This window comes from Melanerpes formicivorus, unplaced genomic scaffold (assembly GCF_026170545.1).
Source record: "Melanerpes formicivorus ecotype bairdi unplaced genomic scaffold, bMelFor1.0.p_v2 SCAF_8, whole genome shotgun sequence".
Lineage (NCBI taxonomy): Eukaryota > Metazoa > Chordata > Aves > Piciformes > Picidae > Melanerpes > Melanerpes formicivorus.
In genome coordinates, this window is record NW_027142360.1 from 22,931,986 (window position 1) to 22,956,820 (window position 24,835).

The following is a 24,835-nucleotide window of genomic DNA, read 5'->3' on the forward strand; positions in this document are numbered from 1 at the left end:
GAGAAATCCTTGAGAGTTATCAGTTATCAAACACATTCTGTAGTTTCAAAAGGCTAATAAATGGGGCTATGCTTAAAAAAATATACATCCCAAGGGGCTCAGGAGCCAAAGTGCTGCTGGCTTGTGCTAGGTGGCCTAAGAAATGGTGCCTATGGCCCTCATGCTGCACTGAGGAGGGTTGAGAAGCATCCCTGGTCCATGTGGGTAAGTACAAATGGCACAAAGATGACACCAGAAAGGTGAGATGATTCTCACCTTGCTGCAGGGATGGAATGCAGCTTGCAGACACAGGTACCTAAATATAAATATCCGAAGATTGCTACATATACGTGAGCTGGCTGACATGCCTCAGCTCCCAGGCAGCCTAAAGGTCAGAAAGACTGGACTAGCTGAGTGGATGTAGGTGTCTATTTCTGTGTCTACTGAAATGCTTTCAGGTGTGGTTGGTTGAACTGCCTGGGGCCTCACCTCAGTTGCTTTCACATTGACATCTAACGTCATTTGAGATGCCACAGAGTGCCCTGCTCGGCTTCCAGGGAGCACATCAGTCTCCCATACCTCCTATATCAGTTCTGACAGTCCTATGAAGATGTTTTTGATACTATTAGACATCTCAAATCGTCTTTGTAAGAGCAAGTGGATCTCCACTGGCTATTGCAGAGCTGAGATGCTCAACTTATATGTAGACGTCCACCAGATCATTCTGGTGTATCAACATAGACAAATAGGTGAAGGCAATGCAGCTCAGTCACCTGTAACTCAGTCACCAGCACAAGGATGGCATAAAGGATAAAAAGAGCTGTGGGAAACTACCCTTCTGGAGCACCAGCTCACAATGAACATCCCAGGGGATCTGAAATGCTCCAGTGTAGGGGGCAATTAAATTGACTTCTAGGTGTCCAGATTCCTGCTAGAGCTAGTGGAGAGAGAGAGGCACTTCCAGCAGAGTTTCAGCTGACTTGCTGCACAGCTGAGAAGTATCTACTGCTCTCCAGAGAGGTGAGAGCAGACAAAACAATGAATTCAGATAGAGATCTTTAAACTTCTCAGCAGAATTTCATGGCAAATCTCCAAAATTATTTCAACATAATCCAGTAACAAAATGCTGCTAATGCTGGAAGTCCCTTTAGGTGGGAGGCTGTAGGTAACAAAATAGCTTCCACTGGCCATACCACAGCCATGGGCAAGCGAGCTGGCTGCTGGTGAATGGGAAGGAGCAATGGCAAGAGCTGACAAGGAGAGGTAGAGACAGCAGCAGGCACCCACACCTCACCTTCTAGTCCTCAGGCAGCACGATGAGGTGGAGGAGGGCTGAACTCTGCATCAGGTCCACTCCTTCCCCCTTCTAGCTGCTGGCATTGCCTGGCCCTGCTTCCTCCCATAGAATACCAGTGCCCAGTGGTGCTCACAGTGCCCTGTGCCAGGTCTGCTCCACCAGCTTTGATGTCACAGGACTGAGCTGCCAACAAAAGGCAGAGCACTGCAGCCCCTCTCAATTCAGCCAGGTCTGAGGGAGAAAGCATGTTTGGAAGGTTCAGGGACTGGGTTAGTAGGCTTTATTAAGCCAAGTAATAAAGCAAGTAGATGCCTGGGGAGAGACAGTGCTTGGCACTGTGGAATGTGTCTAAATAATGTGTTTGCTTCTGGTCAGTAATATTGGCTGCATTGTGTAATTCCTTCTGCTTAGCTACCTGTGCAGTGCATTGACAACACCAGAACAGCCTCACTCACTGAAAAAAAATGCCCTCTGCCAGCACTTGTCACAGTCATACTGAGATTACATTACAGCAGCCTCCACCCTGTCCTTCCCCTGTCCATTTCCTTCTTCTTTAAATCTTACCAGTTGAGGTTTAAATATTATGACACCCTTGGAAGCAGAACTGACAGATCTTCAGTCCAGGCAGCCAGCCTGGGACTTCTCTGCCTTAGACAGCAATAAAGACAAAGACAGGGACTGTAATTTCTAGAAAGGGATAAGTGATACCTCTACATGACACTGAGCTTTCTCCTGTCCCTGAATCCCTTGTGTGCTGGCTCTGAAAGCTTCTATCCAGAGATTACCAAAACCCCTGAGTTGAGTACTTTTCCTCTGGGAATGAAAAATGTGGCATCAAAAAACAAACAAGCAAAAATATTGTCTAAAAAGATTTTTCTCAAGACCCTCACACCAGTGTGCCTCAGGGCTGCTGTTAATTGTCTCTGCAGCCATTGGCTCTGCCAAACTGCATGTTGTTCTCCCTGCTACTTCCATATTCAGGAACAAATGAAACCTTTCTAGTAGGTACCAGTGATGTCCTTTGCTTTGGTTTGAGTGCTGATTGCTGCCTCCTCTCAGAGGAACTCCCTTCTTGAAATGAGTAAGTTTTGGACAACTCCTTTCTCTTTCTGACTCCTAAATGCCCAGATTCCTGGTACAGGACATTCATTTACCATGAGGGGAAAAGATTTGGGCAAGGAAACTTGTTAAAATATTGAAATCAGTGCTACTCGGCTTATGTCCTAGAAACAGGAACTTTCAAGCCTGTGAATTACCTACCAGAGCATCTCTAATTGGAGAGAAGACCCTGCTTCTGAAAATGGCCAACAACTCTTTCTGTGAAGAACTTTCTCCTCACCTCAAGCCCCAACTTCCCCTGGCGCAGCTTGAGATTGTGTCCTCCTGTTCCAGTGCAGTGCATTTATCACCAGCAATCCCAAATCTCTTAAGTGAATAATTAAACCATTTGATTGCTTTAACTTTCTGAAGCTAGTGCTTCAGTGCAAGTCCTTATTGGGGCACTGGAAAGAGAGACAAATGTGAATTTTGCCAAATAGTTCCAGTAAGAGTCCTGGGACCCTGAGGCAGACATTGGGATCTTACCCTTTAATATGGCAACTAAATAGAAAGGCAGCTCTTGCAAGGGTGAGGGTGCAAGTGGTGGCCAGGCTGGTTGAGAGAGAGAGAGAGAGAGAGCACACAACTGCAAGCCAGGAGCACTAATGAAAATGGTTTTCAACAGAAAATTAACTGCAGGATATTTTTAGCATGTGCTGCACTGTGATAGGACTCCTCTCCTTGCTTTGTGAAGGCTGGCCTGCAAGATTTGCACTCTTGAAATGCTGTCTAGTTCAGTGACTGCACTTTGTAAAGATGGAGCACTTGAGGCCACAGATTTGAATCCTAGCCAGAGAGATTAAGTGCTTGAGAACTGAAAATGAAACCCTAATGTAATCCATTTCATTATTCTCTCTTTAATTCTATCACAATAAAGAGGGGAAATCTCAAAGGGAAAATTGCCCAGACAAATGCAGGCTGTGCCTAAAATTCCTGCTTTTACCATTTGAAGTCCTCTGATGAATGCAAAGGAAAGAATAAACCCTTCAAATAGCCTTAAACACGCAGTCACACGTGTCTACAGATGACTACAGGCTCTTCCTCACTCCTTTAACCAAAAATCCACCATTCCACCATCAAAAGTCCAAATGGAAATTTCCACTGATGATTCAGACCAGCTGGCAGAACTCAAAAAGTGCCTCTTGCTCTGCTGCTAGGATAGTTTCTCGCCTCGCCTCACACCTTCATTTAATTCCTCAGACTGCAGATCAGCCTATGGGGACCATCTCACCTGATGGTCACTAAAGGTGATGTAAACTTGTCCTGTTTGCACAGATCTAAGCAGGCTGCAATGCTGGGCTAGAAAAAAGCACTGTACTGTTTGAATGGGAAGCAGAAACTTCTGTACTCCAGGAACTTTCAGCCTGAATGCCATGCCTGAGGCTGGGAGAAGGCAAGGTCTGAACTACAGCTGAGTGCCAAAGGTTTGACTGCCCTTGATTGTTTTAGTTCCAACCTTCCTGAAAACCCAGGAGCTTCCCTAAGCTAAGCAGAATAATGTCAGTGGGCAGTTATTATTAGTAGAGAATTGGAGAGGACTTGGCTGGAAGGAAGGAGGTTTACAAAGTTCCTGGCTTGGAGTATGGAAAGACAGCATGTTCTTCAATTTGGAGCAGTAACCTCAGCCTAAACAGGCCCTTTTTGGCCCTTCTGTGCTCCTTTCTTACCACTTAGCTGGCTCCTGGGTTGGAAAGATGAGCAAGTTCTCTTGTGGGATCCCTTGGGCTCCTGACTGCTCTTCAGATCCAGTAACCATCACTGTTTGGCTTGGTAACCAAAAGTGACAGCCAGGCCTCATGGAAGGGTTTAGTGAATGTTTAATTGCCAATTAACCTCTTCAGAAGTGTAAATGCAGCTTCAAGTAATAGTATGAGCAATCCAGGAAAATATTAGAGATGAGGGATGACTCCTGGTATGTGCATGATACTGCAAAAGGAAGCTTTAGCCTCCCTGCAGGAGGTGGCTCTCCTCTTCCAAGGTTGTTGCATTACCCAATAATCCCTTCCTGGTTCACCACTAACAAACTGCCATAAGAGACATTCATTTGCAGTAACAAAATACCACCTGGCACATGAGCAGCTCTCCTGAAAAGGGTGCAAAGTGCTTTTTTTCCAGCAATCCCTGACTGCAGACAGGACTTCAAAGTAAAACTCAGCATCTGCCAGGCATCAGGCATTTCAGCAAGCACACATTATTCCAGCTCTGGGACCAGTAGGGAGGTTCATATAATCATTGTCTTCGTACTTACATCATTCACATAATCATTGTCTTTGTACTTACATTTAAAAAGGCAAAAGGAATCGCTTCAGATTTTGGCTCTGACTTTGTTCTTGGCACACAACACATCCCATCACACGTGGGATACAGTAACATACATTCTTAGGCAAACGAATATAAGAGGCTAAGCTGGGAGTGAAGGAATTCCACATAGAGAATCATTAAGGTTGGAAAAGATCATCAAGTCCAAGTATCAACCCAACATCACCATGCCCACTAAACCATTTTGTGGGGATCTGAGAGAATTAAACACTGTTGCAGCATTCAGGGAACAGCAATATGCTGTGGATTTGAGCAATAGTATTGCTGACTCCAAGGGCTTTATCAAGTTCCAGGGTGAAGTTACCATGGGATCTTACACAAGCTGTTAGCCTTTCCTCAGCCAGAACTGAACTCATCCAGTAGATCTGAAGCTGTGTGGAACTGGAACTGAACAAACTTCATAGAATCATTGAACCAATAAGGTTGGAAAAGACCTCAGAGATCATCAAGTCCAACCTGTCACTCAAGACCTCATGACTACTAAACCATGGCTTCAAGTGCCACATCCAATCCTCTCTTGAACACCTCCAGGGATGGTGACTCCACCACCTTCCTGGGCAGCACATTCCAATGGACAGTCTCTCTTTCTGTGAAGAACTTTCTCCTCACCTCAAGCCTAAACTTCTCCTGTCATAGCTTGAGACTGTGTCCTCTTGTTTGGTTGGTAGTTGCCTGAGAGAAGAGAGCAACCCCCACCTGGCTACAACCTCCCTTCAGGTAGTTGTAGACAGCAATAAGGTCTCCCCTAAGCCTCCTCTTCTCCAGGCTAAACAACCCCAGCTCCCTCAGCCTCTCTTCATAGGGCTTGTGCTCAAGGCCTCTCACCAGCCTCACTGCCCTTGTCTGGACACATTCAGTTCTTTCTTGCAGAACACAAACAAGAACTAAATGCAAGCTATGTTGATTCACCTGTCCCATCAGCAGTGTGATTTTACTAGAGGCAAAGGAAAGTGGCAACCCATGGGCATGATTCTGCCACACAAACCACACATTCTGGATGCACCACATGACAGTCTGGTTTCTTGAGCAAACACAGCATCTGTTGTGGCTCTGTCCTAATTAAAAACAATGTCTGCTGTTACATAACAGTTGGTAATCCCCCAGTCTCCAGAGAGGCTAATCTAGATGTACACGTGGCTGAAGTGTCCACTGGCCAATTGAAATCTGACTTTCCTAACTACTCACTTATAATCATCAGGAAGAAAAATGATATTGCTGAGTCTGTTACTGGTTAGGATGCATCCAAAACCTTCCAGGGCAGCACAATGTTTTGATAGGTTTGCCCTAAATTCTAACCATCTTCCTTGCTACTCAGAGGGATTTAAGACTAAATACAATGAATGAGCTGAAAGGAGTCTTTGACTATAATGAACCATCTCTTCCTAACAAGCAGCAGTCCTACATTAGTAAACAAAGAGGGGACTGGAGCATCCCTCTGAGAAGAAAAGGCTGAGAGACTTGGGGCTCTTTAGCATGGAGAAGCCAAGACTTGAGAGGGGATCTTATCAATGCTTATAAGCATCTAAAGAGCCAGTGCCAAGAAGATGGGGCCAGGCTCTTTTCAGTGCTTCCCACTGATAGGACAAGATGCAATGGACACAGACTAGAGCACAGGAAGTTCCACCTAAACATAAGGAAAAACTTCTTTGAGGGTTCCAGAGCACTGGAGCAGGCTGCCCAGAGAGGTTGTGGAGTCCTTCTCCAGAGATGTTCAAAACTGGCCTGGATGCATTCCTGTGCAATCTGATCCAGTCAAACCTGCTTTAGCAGGGGGGTTGGACTAGATGATCCCCAGAGGTCCCTTCCAACCCCTACCATTCTGTGCAAGACTTGCCCAGAGAGCCCATCAGGATCTCCATTGCTTTCTATCATTTAGCTCATTGCTTTGTATCTTCTGGAGCACCTGGACACAATCCCAGTCAGGCCCTAAATGGCTGAGGTGGAATATGCCTACAGGTGTGCAATGGAGTGATCTCCACCTGCACAGGAGCTGTAGTAGCTTTGTCTGGCAAGAGGATTCAAAGCACAGAGGTGTCTCCTAAAACACCATCAGGATGGGGACAGCCACATGGGAACTGCTGTGGAAGCTCTGATCTCCCCTGCACCCTTGTGTGAAACACAGGGAAGACAAAATTGGAAGCAAGTGGCTTGGCCAGGCACCTGTCCATTGGCTGGGAGAAAGAGAGTGAAGGATCATAGTGCAGTGAAGCATGAACAGCAATGAAAAGAACTGGCCCTGGGGCAGTTCAGGGAACCTGGCTGTTTGGTGGTGCAAGGCTGGAAAGAACTGAGCGGAGCAGAATGAAGAAGGTGCTTAGAAAGAGGGATGCATGAAGGGAGAGAATCAGAATGGCTAAAGATGGTGGGAGAAGATGGGAGGTCTCAAAAATGGGTGGGGGGGGGAAGTAAAATAAAATCACCAAATGATGAGAGCTTAACAATGTAGCACATTCTGGGACATGCTGAGCATGAGGAAATCTCACTCAGGGAGGATCTCAGTGGCACCTGGCAGGCCTGTGTGAGCTGCAGGAGCAGAGCATGGGATTGCCAGTTACTTATGTGAAGGAAGGCCTTGCTTCCAAAGGACTGAGTCCATGCAGAGATGCCTAAAGATAGGGAAGGAGGCTGCACAGAGGCACTTGTGTGTAAAGGGGCCCTGCTACCCCAGGCCACACAGGGAGATTCTCTCCTTCAGCCACAGGAGAGGTGGATCCCCAGTTGTGGGGCCCTGCAGGTGTCACCACCTCATGATCTCTGTCACTGAATGAGTCCAAAGGTTAGTGGAATCCCTTGGTCAGCTTTATCTGATCAAAGGATGGGAGTGGACTGGGTCATGATGCAATCCTGCAGACAATGGATGGGAGCAGAAAAGTGCAAACTGTCTATCCAGGCAGTAAGATTGTGCTGAGGTGCTGAGCATGCAGGCTAACCTGCTCTGGTGTATCAGTGCTGCCTTGTGTGTCAGGAGCTGGGTTCTGCTGTGGGGCTCAGCTCATTGCCCACTTCAGTCAGAGAAAAGCCCTCCAGCTGAAGCAGGGCCTGGGCAAATGCACAAGCTCACAAGCTGTTTCTTTCTATCCAGGATTCACTTAAGGCTTCTGGTGCTTACTTGAGCAAAGCAGGCAGAAATTTACCTATTTGTCCTGACACTGAGTGTCCAGACTATAAAAACAACTTCGAGCCAAGGTCACATAGCCATGGCTTGCTTCAGATCTCTGCTTGTCAAAGGTCTTTCCCCACCAAGAGAGATAACAGAACTCCATGAATCTCACCATCCAGCCCCAAGGAGGGACTTCCCCTTCTTTCTCTATGTATTTCCTGTGCTAGCTGTGTAAATTGGTAACAGATGGTCATGTAGCTCTCAGGTGATCACAATAAGAAAGGGCTGACAGGGCTAACAAAGCTAAACACTTCCACAAGAAGGCTGCCCTGTCCCAAGCAGGACAGGCTAAAGAACATGGCTGTCAAACTTTCTGTGTCCTGCTTGGCACAGGACAAACAAGTGCTGCTGGTTCAGGGGCTCTGCCTTACTTTAAAAAAAAACAGAAGAGAGCAATTAGCTTTCCAGAGGGCTTCTTATGTGTATTTAAAACAAAACAAAGAAACCAAAAGAAACCAAACAAACCCCAAAACAAACACAAAACCCCCCAGAGCCAAACCCAAAAGCATCATCCTTGCTGTGCAAGACAGAAAGACACTCAAAGAATGCCATTGATACTATGCCCTCCAGCAAGCAGCCTTCCTGTTGCACAACAGGTTTATCAACAACAGAAGGCTAAGAGCCCTGTAAGAGCAAAGTTTTCCTCTACATCTGCTGCTTTTGCTGAATTCAAGACATCCACAACTGTCTGTGACAGACATTGCAAAGGAATGAGGTAATCACATACTCAAACTGTCCATACAAAATAACACCAAGACCACCAGTGACAGTAACTCCAGAACTTCTACTTCCATCAGCTTAACACAACCCTGATGGAGACTCCTCATTAATCACAAAGACTTGCTGACCACATCAGCCAGAACAGGTGGCAGCATCTGACCTGTAAAAGCAGCACTGGCATTTTCAAAGGGAGGTGGCCTGGCATTCAGAAGATGGATCTTCCAAAAGTCATCCTCTGAAATAGATAGAGGCAGTGTAGCTGGAGTAAAGAAGTCATATCCAAGGGGAAGTCTTGGGAGAACCCAGGGGTCACAAACACTGGCATGCTTCACATAGAAGGGCCCTATAACAAGCTCAGCTGGGATGAGCAAGCCTGGCTGCAGCTAGCCAGCTGAACACGAGGACAAAGTGAAGCTGTCTCTAAATTTGACCTTAGAAAGATCAACTGAAATGAAATAAAATAAGGACAGTGCAAAACCAATTGCATGCTTGACTGGGGTACCTTCATCTCTGTTGTTTCAAAGAAAATTGAAAAAGCCTCCACAGACTCTCTCCCAGGCTTGCTCAACACATCCTGTGTCCCCTTACATCCCATACCCCTTTTCCTGCTAGCACACCTATTGCTAACATTTCATCCCCAGATCTTTTATAACCCTTCCTCACTCTGTTACCCATTTTGGAGAGCACAGACAACACTTAGTTTGCATTTTCTTCAAGCCTGCATTTTTATCTAAGCTCTTCCTGAAAAATTGGAAAGGTGACTCCAAGATTCCCAGTTAATGCCAAAGCAGTTCTCACCAACAGGTGAGACTAAGCTACACATACATGCCTTGAGTATATCCAATGGAAAACAGCCCACAGCTCTGCAGAATCTCTGAAGAGGCATGTTAAGTCATGCATATGCAGGAATGGAAGTCTGATTCTCTCTAAGCTCTGCTAAAGGAGTCTGTCAGGCTCTCTTCTTCATACTGTTGATCACATTTGAAGACCACCAGTCCTTAAGAACCAAAGAGCACCTCTGGCATGCACCAAGATAAAGGTTTAACACTCCTGTAAGCATGCACATGAGCAGCAGTAGTAGGAAATCACCCACTAGTGGCCAGTTAATTGTTCTGAATACATATTGAGGGAGAAATATTACTTCCCTGCTGATGATATATGAAACACAGAAGCTGGCAAGGGCAGAGCAGGCTGGATATTGCCTGTCATAAATTCCCTTCAAATGGAATACAATAAGGACAGTACAAGATCATGTATATCCAATTGCATGCTTGACTGGGGCACCTTCATTCCTGTTGTTTCAAATAAAATTGAAGAAGCCTCCACAGATTCTCTCCCAGGCTTGCTCAACAGATCCTGTGCCCCCTCACATCCCAGGAAAGAAGGTACTCGTGTAACTCCAACTCTCATTGTGCAAAAGACTTTTTCCTCCCTGAAAGGCAAGAAATTTCATGTGTTCATAGAATCACAGAAGTGTTTTGGTGGGAAAAGGCCTCTAAGATCATCAAATCCAACTGTCAACCTAACACCACCATGGCCATTAACCCATATCCTGAAGTGCCATGTCCACAGGTTTCTTGAACACCTCCAGGGATGGTGACTGCACTACCTTCCCGGGCAGCCTGTTCCAATGCCTGACCACTCTTGCAGGAAAGATATTATTCCTAATTTCCAATGTAAACTTCCCCTGGCCCAGTTTCAGGACATACTAAGGAAAAGAAACTGACCCCCAGCTCACCCCAGCCTCCCTTCAGGGAGTTGTAGAGAGCAATGAGGTCTCCCATCAGCCTCTTCTTCCCCAGATTAAACAACACAAATTCCCTCAGCCCCTCCTCCTCCTAAAACTTCTCTGGACTGTTAACCAGCTTTGTTGCCTTATTTTTGAAGCTCTCTTCATGGAATGGAGCAGATATATAACAAAACCCACACAAAGGAATCATTTTCTTCTGGAAAGCCAGCAGAACCAAAGCAATTCAACCTTATCATGCAACTCTATCTTGTGCAGATGACTTGCAGAGCAAGTTCAGGTATTTGCCTTTACACAGAGATGTGTTTGTTGGTGAAAATCTTGAGGAGAATTAAAGGGGACTTAAATCAGTCCAAATAGGAAACTAAGTGTCAAAAAAAACCTTCCTGCCTTACTTGACAATATCAAATAGGGAGAAGGAAATGAGGAACAGAAGGAATAGTTTCTGAGAGGCCTGTCAGTAGGGCTCTTCTACCTTTGCTAGGATTTGAGTGGAAGATAGAACATTCCCCCTTTTTTTGCACAGAAATCCCACACTGCATTTCTCTTTCTTCAGAAGCCTTCAGCAAGCACCAAGACCATGGGAAGGTAGAAACAAAATTTTGACTGTCCTATCCCTAGGCTTTATTTCAGGGAGAAGCAACAGAGTAGTATGTACATCCCTGCAACAATGTGGATCCTCCAGCAGAGAAGGCAGATAAAACCTGTCCACTTCCCTTTGGGCACACAGTTACCTTGTATTAACCTCCAGTAAACACAGCTTCAGGCTTTTATATGCTTCCCTGAAAAACTGTTTGAACAAGCTCCAAGAGCATCCACCCCTCCCTGAGGACCTAGAAACATCAGCAGCTGAAGACTCCACAGTGCCACTGTCTCCTGTTGCACAACTAGGCATGACCTTGGCACAGTCCAACACACATCCTGCCATGAAACATGACATCTACTTGATTATCATGTTCAGGAAGGCAGGAACCTGCATCCAGGGGGCTTTGGAAGCACTACTGTCATAAGCATAACTTTCCATATCTGAAGGGTCTTCAGGAAGAAATTCAGCACTGGAGGCTTGGCTGTATTCATTACTAGGCCAGAGAGAAAACCACCATTGCCATCTCTTAGGTGCCAAAGCAATTAAACATCCTTAGCTCTTAGCTCCTTGTCAATATTGTTGTTCACAAGAAGCTTTCATAATCTGACCAGGAGAGAAAAACAAACAAACAAACAAAAGCCATCTGAAAAAGGTTTGGGTTGGTTTGTTTGCTTGTTTTTAATAAAAAGGAGCTCAGGACTTAACCCCAAAGCTTAGGATTGTGTCAGAAACTCATACTGTGATTCTTCATGCTTACACAGTAATTGTTTGAGGGTTTTTTTGTTTGGTTTGGCTTTATTGGTTTGAGGGTTTGTTTGTTTCCTGCTCTAAACAATCCTCTATTAAATGTGTAAGCAAAAGCAGTAAGAATTCAGAATGATTACAAGGACTACCTCTGGCACCAAAGCTGGACTTTTACTCTGCAACAGTTACAAGAATTAATTGCTCACTTGAATGCTTACAGAAGCTCCTCACATGCCACTGCAGGCAAACCACAACTTCACATTTATACATCATCCAAATGCTTGGTACGTGCCTGTGTCTTTCACAGGTCATGCAATCAGTTCCACTCCTCCTTAAGTACTTCCAAGAGCTTTTAAGTATGTTGGATATTTTTCTTCTTCATTGCTTGGCTAAGCTGGGAATGTTCACTAATTTCAGTCCTGCTTTGTAAACCAAAGCCCTCCAAGTTCCTGATCATTTCTTACTCTGAGAGCTCCCTCCTAAACTGAACCCCTTCCCAGCACAGGTTAAAGGTGTTGCTAGAAAGTCATCACACCTAGCTCTCCCTTTCGGTCATCTCTACTGTTTTGGGGCAGGGGGGATGGCAGGCTACCAGCTCACTGAACAGGCTGTGCATTTTGTGATTATTTTTAAGCAGGCTGAGGCTGCCAACACAAAAGAAAGAAGCCCTGAATTCTCCATTTTGATCCTCAAGCTGTGCTCTCCTGCCCCTGAAGCCCCTGGGCATGACACAGGGCAACTAAGACAGCCAAATCCATCTCCAACAGGCCAGGTCTGCACAGCTGCTGCTCTGGACCACTATGTGGTTGCAGGGACTGCTACTTTTTGCAGCTATCCTCAATTACCTTGAGGTCAGTTATCCACACCAACATCAATATTTCACTCCTCCCTTCCACAGGATTGCCTCACTTCTGCTAGGTCTACAGCATTTAAATGACAGCCACTGCATCTCCATTCTTTACTGCCTGAGGTAGTCACCTATGGATTATTAAAAATCAATACTATAAACCATTATTTAAAATGCATATTACAAGCATATAAAAGATCACCACCTCATTGTGTACTTGGAAGGTGCAGAACTCTTTCCAAACTGCAAACCATCCCACCTTTGGAGAACACAGCTTTTGTTGAAGCTTGAGTTTCAATCACAGGAGAGGAAAAAAACAGGACAGGTTGTTAGCCCAATCCCTACCTTATGTCACACTGAGGTTAATCCTCCACTCCAACTCCCTGCTGCTCAGAGGTGTGCTTCAGAACTGCCCCTCAAGAGTCCTCCTGACTGAACAAACACACTAGCATCAGTTCTTGTACAGAAGTATGCAGCCACACACATACCACTGCTGGTACTTTCTGCATTGTTTTTTATCCAGAGAGAGGCAGGTTTGTCTCCATTCTTTTCCCCCTCATGTTTCATTAGATCAGCTACAGATTTTTCTTTAGCCTGGCTTACAAATTCTGTTTTGACCAGATCCATCTTTAGACATGACACTCCCTATTCTACTTGTTATATAAACAGTCTCAGAACTGGCTCTCCTGCCATAGTCACAAGGTGAAGCTATTTCCTGCCCCTCCAACCTGCTGAGGTATTTTTAGTTGAAATTGAGTGCACATACCTGTGGCAGGTGAGGCACCAGTGAGAATGTGGGTGTGGTGAGACCTTTGCTTTTCTAGTGTTGAGTGTTTCTACAGCTTGTCATTCCAAATTGAGGGAGGTGGCCAGCTGTCTAGGAGTCACTCCACCCAGGGAGGCTCTGCAGCTTTTTACAGGGAGCAGCTCTACTTCCCTCCTCGAGTTATTCACGCAGCTGCAGGAGGTAAAGAGATTATTTGATCCTATTCAAGGGGCAATACAGATCCCCCCTGCTGTAGCAGCCTTCCATGCAGGAAAGCACAGACTGATGCTCGAGATTCCACCAAGCTATTAAAGAAAGCTCCATACTACTTCTGAAATATATGACCCTGCCTTGCCTCCTCCATCAATAAAGTTGCCCTTCATAGCACTTCACTGGATCACCACAGACACTGAATGCCATTCATTACATAGCTGGGAGTAATACCAAGAGGTTTTCTTGAGACCCAGAAGCCTCAGAGGGATCTAACCTTTATTTACCAATAGCAGAACCAACCCTCTCCTGCTTGTGAAGGGTAAGAAATTTTGTGCAAGCATCCAGAAGGGCAGAAGATAAGTCAGGAAGTTCCCCTGCTCCATGAGGAAGGAGCATTTGCATAACCACCCATATGTTCCCTCATTTCATTTCCCTCTCAGGTGCATTCTAGGGCTGTATCCTTGTACATGTCAGGATTCCTACCAAAGGACCACCTAGAAGTAACATGATGTTAGCACTGGGCTTCCATCCCTGCCTCTGTACTACAACCCACAGGAGATACTCACTGTTCCTGCTTTGAAAGAATGCTCTTAGTCAACATACCCAAGATCTGTACCCTTACTTATCTGCCATTCATCTTAGACTGCTTTAGAGCTGTCAGACTTGAAGGTGAATATTCAGGAGGTTTGAATAAATTATTAGTTTCATAGTTTCATTCAGGGTTGGAAGGGACCACAATGATCATCTAGTTCCAACCCCCCTGCCATGGGCAGGGACACCCCACACTAGATCAGGCTGGCCAGAGCCTCATCCAGCCTGGTCTTAAACACCCCCAGGGACGGGGCTTCAACCACCTCCCTGGACAACACATTCCAGGGTCTCACCACTCTCATGGTGAAGAACCTCCTCCTCACATCTAGCCTGAATCTCCCCACCTCCAGCTTCATTCCATTCCCCCTAGTCCTATCACTTCCTGAGATCCTGAGAAGTCCTTCCCCAGCCTTCCTGTAGGCCCCCTTCAGATACTGGAAGGCCACAATTAGGTCACCTCGGAGCCTTCTCTTCTGCAGACTGAACAGCCCCAACTCCTTCAGTCTGTCCTCATTGCTAGGGAAAAGAAGAAAACAAGGGACATTGTGAAAACACTGGCACTCTTCTCATACCAGAAAAGATACTTGTTCCTCATGAGGCCATGAAGTATTGCTCCTCATGAAGTTTTTCTCACAGTTTTGCAAAATGTGCTGCCCCAAACCAAAGTATAAAAGCAATCTGAACTAGCACACATGTGCATATGATCCTGTGAAGTAACCATGGTGCTCAGCCTGACTACTACAGTGGCTTCTGCTTTCCATTTCCTTCTAGAAACAACCTTTTGAATAGCTTTCCCTATAGGAGAAACCCCATGTTCTGAGTCATTTTAACAAACATTCATTTTCCACCATGAGTGACCACAAAGGAACTTCTCACCCTTCTCTGCCCACCAGCAGAATGCCCACTGTGAAATTTTTTACTGCCTAAGGAAGCTAGCACTAACCTTCTGCTTTGGTATGAAGGGAAGTACACTTACCCCATTCTTGCAAGTCTGCTTACACAGCACTGAACTCTAAGACAGAAATAAAGAGGGAAACGCAGGCAGCCCCGGAAATGTTCTTCACCACCCAGCTCAGTTGCTTTCCTGCTCAAATACCGCCCTCCTGTGGCGGCTCTTAAGTACTACAATATGCAGGTAAAAGACCCCAAACCACCCAAAACTAATCCTCTCCTTGTCAATCGTTCCAGATTCTGGATTGAATTGCAGGCAGTGAATAATCTAGTCTTGCCACAACGGGTTCCCTCCGTGCTGGGTCACTCTTCAGCCCACATATCTAAGGCCACATCTGAATGGCTGAGATGAACCTAAGGAGAAAACCTGGCAGAGCTGGCACTCAAAATGAACATGCCAATGACAAGACAAGGAAACCCAAGTAGCTTTAAAATTAAGCAAGGTATATTTGGAGTTCTCCACATCACATGTCCTTTAACCAAGGCAAGGGCATCACAGCTGTGCTGTGGAAACTCAGTTGCTGCTTTTAACTTTTTCTCTCGTTTTATCTTTGACAGACCAATCTGACCCCAGGTGAGTTTGGGTAGACAGACAGCTTGCAGCCATGGGAAAGATGGACTTCATGCTGCACCTCTTTGTGAAAGAGCAGGGTCAGACCACAGCTGTTTTCAGGGGTCTCTGAAAGGAAGCCTGGTTCCATGGAACCACAATGGGCCAAGTTCAGTCTGTAACTGGTGAAAGCAGAAGAGAGGAAGATGTTTTCCAGGTGGACTGCCCAGTTCTGTAAGGTGTCATGAAAAAAATCCACTGGAGATGGCTTGGTAGACTGTTTTCACTGAGCTCATGTTGCCATGAAGAGAAAAATACAAATGTCTGTCCAAATACTGAACTAGGCTTTCCTCTTCTTCTTTTTCCCACCTGCCACCTTATTCCTGATACCAAGGGCTTCTTCTGTGTCGTCGTCATCACCTTTCCGAGACCTCTTCTTCTCTCCCTGCTCCCGCAGCTCCTGCAATGTCAGCAAGAGAATGACCAAGAGTCCTGGCACCTGAGGCAACTCAGGCTGCAACAGCAAGCAGAGGGACAAAAAGGCAGCACCCACCATTCGAGCAAACCTCTGGGCCTCAGCCACACGCTCTGTCAGCATCATGACCTCCTCCTCTTGCATGGGGAATGCTGGCAGCTTCTTGCCAATCAGGTGTTCTATGCGCTGGAAGAGCTCCACGTCGTACCTGAGCAAAGGCAAGGCACCAGCTTAAAGCAGCCCTCCTCAAACTGCTTCAGCTGTCACCACCCATGGGTACCACCCTTTATCTCCAGCCTACAGATATTGTCATCTCCTGCTGATGGTCTCACAAGCAACTCTAAATTGCATCCATCAATTGGGATGGCCTTACTGAGTTACTGAGCTTCATCTTTGTCTAAAGTATTTGGAAAAGACTAAACAAATACTTCAGTATTGATCCAATCCCCCTCCATTTACTTAGCCTGCATTGTATGCCATAAAAATCATAGAAAGGGCAGGACCTTAAAGATCATCTACTTCCAGCCCCCTGCCACAGACCAGGTTGCTCAAGGCCCCATCCAATCTGGCCTTGAACACCTCCAGGAAGGAGGTATCCACAACTACCTTGGGCAACCTGTTCCAGTACCTCACCACCCTCACTGTAAATTTCTTCCTAATATCCAGTATAAATCTGCTCTCTTCCAGCTTAAAGCCACTGCCCCTTGTCCTATCACTACACACCTTTGTAAAAAGCCCCTCCCCTTCTTTCTTGCAGGCCCCCTTCAGGTACTGGAAGGCTGCTATAAGGTCTCCCAAAAACGTCTTCTCCATGCTGAACACCACCAACCCTCTCAGCCTGTCCCCACAAAGGAGGTGCTTCAGCCCTCTCATCATCTTTGTGACCCTCCTCTGGACCTGTTCCAACAGTTTGATGCCCTTCTTGTGTTGGGGGACCCAGAGTTGGATGCCACACTCCAGGTAGTGTCTCATACATGTGCAATACACAATCAAGTTATAAACAGCTCTGCTCATTACATGGCTGCTTCTAAAACTTATCTAAGCTTGTCTTCCTCCTCACCCTGGACTTTCAATTCTTTCCTCTTTAACTAAACCAACCCAAATGGCACCTCAAAACGAAAAGCTGCATTTTCCTTTCAGCCAGGATGAGATCAGATGTCTTCTGAAACACAGTTGGGAAGAGTAAGTCTGCCCCATCTGAACACTTACTGTGTGACAAAGGTGATGGATTTGCCAGACCTCCCAGCTCGAGCTGTTCTCCCAACACGATGAATGTAATCCTGAAAACAATTGTCTTGATAAGCAATAAGATATGTGCACCAGACACACAACAGAAGCTAGGAGACATCAGCCCATATCATTCTCTTCAGAAAAAGAACAGGAAAGTGGAAAGACAAATGCAGGCAGGATTAAGCACTCAGGAGTGTGTGCACTATTAGCATTTGAGAAGATGCTGGCTTATGGGAGGCATATCTGTGGTTTTAACATTTGAAGCCTTTTCTTTCTCAAACAGAAGAGTATCTCTAATTATTCAGGTCTGCAGGACAAGAGGTGTGATACATGACTTTGCCCATGAATTATCACTTGGAAAGCTAGTATTGAAGTGTGGCAATGCCTGCATTTTCAGCCTTGGGATCTAGTGCTCCACATAGTCTGGCTTCCAGGCAAACCCTCTGGCAAGCAGATTTAAATTTGGCAAGCACAGAAAAAAGGAAAGATGAATGAAAACAATCTGGAAGCATCTGATCTGTTGAGTGTCTTCTCTTTGTATGGTTCTAGGCCATTTTCCAGATTTTACACTGCATTATGGAAATCAAAATAACTCCCTTCTCTATGCAGGGAGAAAGGAAACCTGTCAAGAAAGGGAGCAAGAGGAGGAAGGATGCATTGTGCAACATGGTTGGACAAGGAGAGGCAGACAAACTTCTACAACCTTCCTTCAGGTAGTTGTAGAGAGCAATAAGGTCTCCCCTGAGCCTCCTCTTCTCCAGGCTGAACAATCCCAGGTAAACCACTATGCCTCCCAGTGACCAGAAGCTCTCAGGTGGCAGGTTGGCTTACCTTAGAGTGCGTGGGAATATCAAAGTTGATCACCACATCTACATGTGGGATGTCCAGGCCTCTGCTTGCAACATCAGTAGCCAGCAGAATAGAACGTGCCTTTGCCTTGAACTTGTTTAGAGAGCCCAAACGTTTGTTCTGGAGAAGAGAAGGACAAAAAGGGGATGACAGGAGAATGTTCATTTGGGTTAAGATGCTCTTGTTGAAATACTTGTACTGAAAAACTTGGGGGGGAAAAACCACTCCACAAAAAAATAAACCAGTTCTCTAATATCTTTTTGAACTACTGCAGAATCAGTGGCAGCATTCACATTGAATTTCTAGGGATCAGGCCAGGCCACTTAGCTGTGAAATATTCCTGCATGGTATCATAGAATGGTTTGGGTTGGAATGGACCTTAAAGGTCATCTAGTTACAACCCCACTGCTGTGGGCAAGGACACTTCACAGAATCACAGAATTTCAGGGGTTAGAAGGGACCTTGAAAGGTCATCTAGTCCAACCCCACTGCCAGAGCAGGATCACCTACAACAGATCACACAGGAATGCATCCAGGTGAGTTTTGAACATCTCCAGAGAGGGAGACTCCACCACCTCCCTAGGCAGCCTGTTCCAGTGCTCTGTCACCTTCACAGTGAGAAAATTCTTCCTCATATCTATATGAAACTTCCTGTGCCTCAGCATCCACCCATTGCCCCTTGTCCTGTCACTGGGCAGCACTGAGCCTGGCTCCATCCTCTCGGGACTCACCCTTTATGTATTTATAAACACTAGTGAGGTCACCTCGCAGTCTCCTCTTCTCTAAGCTAAAGAGCCCTCAGCTCCCTCAGTCTCTCATCATATGGAAGATGTTCCATTCCCTTAACCACCCTCATGGCTCTGTGCTGGACTCTTTCAAGCAGCTCACTGTCTTTCTTGACCTGAGGGGCCCAGAACTGGACACGATGCTCCAGATGTGGCCTCACCAGTGCAGAGTAGAGGGGGAGCAGAACCTCTCTCGGCCTACTGGTCACACCCCTTCTAATCCACCCCAGCATGGCATTAGCCTTCTTGGCCACAAGAGCACATTGCTGACTCATGGTCATCCTTCCATCCACCAGGACCCCCAGGTCCTTTTTGCCTTCACTGCTCTCCAGCAGATCCATGCCCAACCTATACTGGTGCACAGAATTATTCCTTCCCGGGAACTTTTCACTAGCCCAAGGTGCTCAAGGCCTCAGTGTGGTGAAGCCCATTTCCCAAGTGGCAGGTCTCCTGTCTGCTCCATTCTGTGGAGTATGTCCATACCTGACTCATCTGCCCATGGAGAGGGATAGCAGTGAACCCCAAGTTGCGGAGCAGCAGAGCAGTCCTCTGGGTATTGTTACATGTGCTACAGAAAATCATGAAGGAGTTCCCAGCTAGTTCATTCAAGATATAAACCAGGTAGCTGTCCTGTGAAGAAACAGAGGAGGAAAAAAATAGTAGAGGGAAAAAAAATAATTACAAAGAAAAGAAAACTAAATCATATACCACATTAAAGAGTTAAATATAAGCTGGAGAAAATGCCAAGGTATTTGGCAGATGTGGGAACAGCAAGACAAGACACAACCAGAAGAGGGAAGAAACAGAAGTGTCATCACCTTGAATTTGGAGGGGATGAAAATGTAGTACTGCTGCAGTTTCTCAACTGTCTGATATTTGGAAGAAACAGCACATTTAACAGGATTCTTCAGAGCAGCACGCTGGAGCTTTTGCACCTGGGAAGATCAATCTAATTAGTATTCAGTGGGCAGAGATCTTGTCAGAAAGCTATATGATACCATCTAGTCAACAGCAGAGCTTGATGGAAAGAGAACTGAAGCAGAGTGCTCTGTTCTCACCTTCTTGGTCATGGTAGCAGAAAACAGAAAGGTCTTCCTGTCTCGAGGAATCACTTTTAGTATCTTATCCACCTGTAAAAACAGAAGGGAAATGCTGAATGACACAACAAATAAGACATAAGCCTCCCCCAAACATAATGATCATCCAAATGAAGAGTAATGTACATGTGCAACTTAAGAGTCACAGTAGGAACAACTTTCCCCTTCTAAAGGAGTAGGCTGATAGCTTGTTAACAATTAGGCAGTGTGATTTCCAGAAGCCAAACAGCAGTCAAGTACCAGGCAATATTCCTGCATATGGTCCTGTTCTACAGTAACTACACCAATGTCAGAAGCTCCAGAGAAACCAGCAGATTTGAGACAAATGTCTCCTGCTGTCTTGCTAGTGCTCTGCAGAACTCAGCAATGTTCTGCTACCACCATAGGGCTTTGTGCAATTATTACATCTTCATTAAAGATTGCTATTAATTTCTACAGAACACACAACAATAAAATGGTAGGGATGGGAAGGGACCTCTGAAGACCAAGTCAAACCCTGCCAAAGCAAGATCACTTAAGGCAGGCCACACAGGAATGCATCCAGATGGGTCTTGAAAGTCTCTATAGAAGGAGATGCCACAACCTCTCTGGGCAGCCTGTTTCAATCCTCCATCACCCTCTCCATAAATAAGTTTCTCCTCATGTTGAGGTGGAACTTGTTCTCCTGGAACTCCTGTGTTCCAGTCTGTAAACACCTGAGTGTGAGGAACCCATTTTAAAGAGTCTCATCCTGGTGTTCCAAAACTCTCCTTTTAGCAGATTCCTACCTCTGTCTCAAAATCCATGTTAAGGATCCGGTCGGCTTCATCCATCACTAGGAACTTCAGAGCTCGTAAATTGAAGCCTTTTGTGTTCTCCAGATGATCAACTAGACGGCCAGGGGTTGCTACCAACAAAAAAATTTGTAATGAAAGCAAAAGGAAAGATCCAACAAGGCAAGAGAGCCATCCATTAAAGAGATTGAATTCTTTGCCCAAGAGAAGCAAAGGCAGATTGCTTCCTGGAAAGGACTAATTTTAGAGGATTATCTTTTGGTTTGAATTAAGCTTACTGCAGTCAGGTTCTCTGAAGAATGCCCTCCTTCCCACAATCCCCCTAAAAAACAACCCCAAACACAAAACCCAAAGCAAAACAGACCATAAATGAGCTACACTGAGAAGGATGAGACCAGCCTTGAGTACGTGTGGAAAATGAAAAGCCAAGCCAAAGGTGATCTAGCAGAAGTGCTTTGGAGTGAGAATGTAGCAACACGGCTACTGGTGTGCAATTCAGAAACACTAACAAGCCAGTACTCAGATCTCAGGGCAAAAAACAAGTGAAGGATGCACTCTCACTCCTTCAAGTGAACAAAACCTTTTGGCATTCTTTCTTTGGACAACTGCAGTTTGATAACATTCATACCCTTGGATCCCCAGCACATTAACTTACCAATTATAACGTGTGGTTTCTTGGCTAAGGCCAGGGATTGAGACATTGAGTCAATTCCACCCACAATAACAGCTGCAGGACAAATAGAACATAGTGAATCTGTCAAATGTAGTGCCAGTCATCCCCTGTCACCATAGAGTTTCCTCCTACTCCCTGCCACCCACAACTAAGTCTGCACAGATAAAAGGCTACTTATCTTAAAGAGAATCCACTTCACTTTAGCACATCTGACTTTCCCAGACCTTTTAAATGAAGCCCTTAATGACCCTGGGTATTTTATTTTCAGAACTGAAGAGCCACACACACAACTTATTCCTTATAGCTTAACTCAGCAGCAAAAACCCAGGAATTCCACAAATACCCACAAAGCTTTTGCAGTTTTAAAGACTACTTAAAGAGACAGCACAGTCTGAAGGAAAGGTTAAACTGCATCACACTACAGAGTGGAGCTCTATGCAACTTCACTGGACACAAATTTACTATTGGGAAGATTCTCTTCTGCTTCTACCTTTAACTGTTTGGCCATAAAATGTGTAAGAGCTCCAGACTACTCCATAAGGAAAGGTTCTGCACATTGGCCACAACAACCCCATGCAGTGCTACAGGCTAGGGTCAGAGTGGCTGGAGAGCGGCCAGGCAGAGAGGGACCTGGGGGTGCTGATTGATGGTAGGATGAACATGAGCCTGCAGTGTGCCCAGGCGGCCAGGAGAGCCAATGGCATCCTGGCCTGCATCAAGAACAGTGTGGCCAGCAGGAGCAGGGAGGTCATTCTGCCCCTGTACAATGCACTGGTTAGGCCACACCTCGAGTATTGTGTCCAGTTCTGGGCCCCTCAGTTTATGAAGGAGGTTGACTTGCTGAAATGAGTCCAGGGAAGGGCAACAAAGTTGGTGAGGGGTTTGGAACACAAGCCCTATGAGGAGAGGCTGAGGGAGCTGGGGCTGCTTAGCCTGGAGAGGAGGAGACTCAGGGGTGACCTTATTGCTGTCTACAACTACCTGAAGGGGGGTTGTAGACAGGCAGAGGCTGGTCTCTTCTCCCAGGCAGCCAGCACCAGAACAAGAGGACACAGTCTCAGGCTGTGCCAAGGGAGGTTCAGGCTGGAGGTCAGGAGGAAGTTTTACACAGAGAGGGTGATTGCCCACTGGAATGGGCTGCCCGGGGAGGTGGTGGAGTCGCCGTCACTGGAGGTGTTCAGGAGGAGACTTGACAGGGTGCTTGGTGCCATGGGTTAGCTGTTTAGGTGGCGTTGGATGATAGGTTGGACGCGATGACCTTGAAGGTCTCTTCCAACCTGGTTTATTCTATTCTATATCCCAGAAAGAGAGAGACCAGATCTCCACCTTCTAGAATCACAAGCTTTTGTTGAATCCTTCATGCAAATCCCCTCTACTTTTTCTTTTGCAGCCTAGAACAAGGTAAGCTTCAGTGTTGAGGAAAACTGCTTCAATATCACAAAACTACTTACCAGTGTGGACACCAATGGAGGATCCAAGAGCTTCAAACTGCTCTGAGATTTGGAAGGCCAACTCTCTTGTTGGTGTAAGGATGAGAGCAAATAATCGCTGCGGTGTGTCCAGCAGTGCTTGAAGAATGGGCAACGCAAAGGCTCCTGTTTTTCCAGAGCCAGTTTCTGCCAGCCCAATGATATCTCTGCCTACAAGGAGCAGCAGAGAGGGTAACAACAGTTACAAAGCTAGACCAAAGAAAGAAGTCTCTGAAGCACAAGAACTCCTAAGGATGTGAAAACCCAAGATATACAAAGGGCAAAGAACATCAAAGGGCCAAAGCAAAGAATATCAGAACATCTCTGCACCATTTTTTTCTGTGTGACTACATTTATACAGTTACACTCTTGATCCTCTTCTCCTCTACACTTCTGCCAATATGCAGGTTTTCATAAAGATTTTAGATTCAAAGAAAGGTTTACTTTTTTTTCCCCCCCTTACTTTATTATTTCTCAAACCTGTCAGTCTACAGCTTATTGCTTCTATCTGGGTAAGTACTGTACACCAACTGTTGCTTGGGCTTATAGAGAAATAAACTTGAGTGTTTTAACACTTGGGTTATATCAACTACAAGACAACAGCACTACCAAACCCCCATTTCACAAAACACAGAATATTTCTAGACAGAGATCTTCAACAGTGAAGTGAGAACACTCTCATCCCTGCCACTTGCTTCTCACTCAGCAACATTTGTTCACATAGAGCACACAGGAACACAGAAACACTGCTCACCTTGAAGAGCCACTGGAATAGCTTCAACTTGGATCTTTGTTGGCACCTTCCACCCTAACTGGTCACAAGCTTCACATAGAACATCAGTCACTCCCTGAATATTAGTGAGAAGGAAAACAGCTATCACCAAGAAGACTTAAATAATAAATACAGCCTGCAATAGAACCAAACTTGTCACTGGCAAAGAAAAACCCCATCAGGCCTTCAATGCAACTGCATAAAAGGGCAGGTTGCTCACAGTGCTCTGCACCTCCATCAATCATCAGCAGGAAACCGATTACTTTTTTTCCTAGTTTACACAGGAAGTTCTCTCCATACACATTCAACCACCTCCTTTCCCCTCTAGGAGCATCCCATGAGCGTGAAACAACGAAAACGGCTGGCCAAATTAACAACTGAAAACACAGGCAGCTGTCCGAGAAGCACAGCCCGGGGCAGCAACGCCAAACTCCCCGGAGCAGAGGCTGAACTCCCCAGACCTCCCGCCTGGGCAAGGCACCACGCCAGCGGATCGGCGCATGGACGGGAGCGCACGTTGCTTGCTCCCGGCGCACCGGCAGCTCTGCCGGGCCTGGCGCCGCAGCCCGGGGCCACGCCACAACGGGGCAAGCACGATGGGGCAAGACGACGGGGCGGAGCGAGGCGGTGCGGCGTGAGGCACAACCTAGCACATGGGGTTGTGCCAGGAGCTCCCCGTCCTCCCACCCCGGCCTGATGCGCGGGGCGGGGACACGGGGAAGGGAGCAGTGGGGGCAAAAGTGCCTCTAGCCGGTCTCACCAGGTCCTTGAAGCTCCGCGGCTCTTCCATCTCTGGTTCCATCGCTGTCTCCGCTGCCTGCCGTTCTTCATCTCCTGCCGCCATCTTGGCCCGTCCCGCTCTGGGGCTGCGCAGAGCGCTCTGGGAGCTGTAGTCGTCTTGAGGGGGTGATGGGATTTGCAATTCGGGGACCAGAGCCAATGGAAGCGGGGCTGGAGGCGCTGCGCAGGGCACTCTGGGAGCTGTAGTCGTCTTGAGGGGGTGATGGGATTTGCAATTCGAGGAGCAGAGCCAATGGAAGCGGGGCTGGAGGCGCTGCGCAGGGCACTCTGGGAGCTGTAGTCGTCTTGGGGGGTGATGGGATTTGCAATTCGGGGACCAGAGCCAATGGAAGCGGGGCTGGAG

At 46.4% G+C, this 24,835-nt stretch overlaps 1 protein-coding gene across 1 annotated transcript; it reads right to left on the reverse strand.

Moving 5' to 3' along the window:
- Positions 1-15,440: 15,440 nt before the first annotated feature.
- DDX47 (DEAD-box helicase 47) lies at positions 15,441-24,548 on the reverse strand. Its single transcript, XM_068142645.1, has 12 exons — positions 24,452-24,548; positions 23,674-23,767; positions 22,902-23,090; positions 21,433-21,504; positions 20,772-20,890; positions 19,966-20,037; positions 19,726-19,842; positions 19,391-19,537; positions 18,105-18,242; positions 17,253-17,323; positions 16,122-16,251; positions 15,441-16,028 (listed from the first exon to the last, which is right to left on the reverse strand). The coding sequence occupies exons 1-12, from the start codon at positions 24,533-24,535 to the stop codon at positions 15,909-15,911; spliced, it is 1,353 nt and encodes a 450-aa protein (XP_067998746.1). The 5' UTR covers positions 24,536-24,548; the 3' UTR covers positions 15,441-15,908.
- Positions 24,549-24,835: the final 287 nt, after the last annotated feature.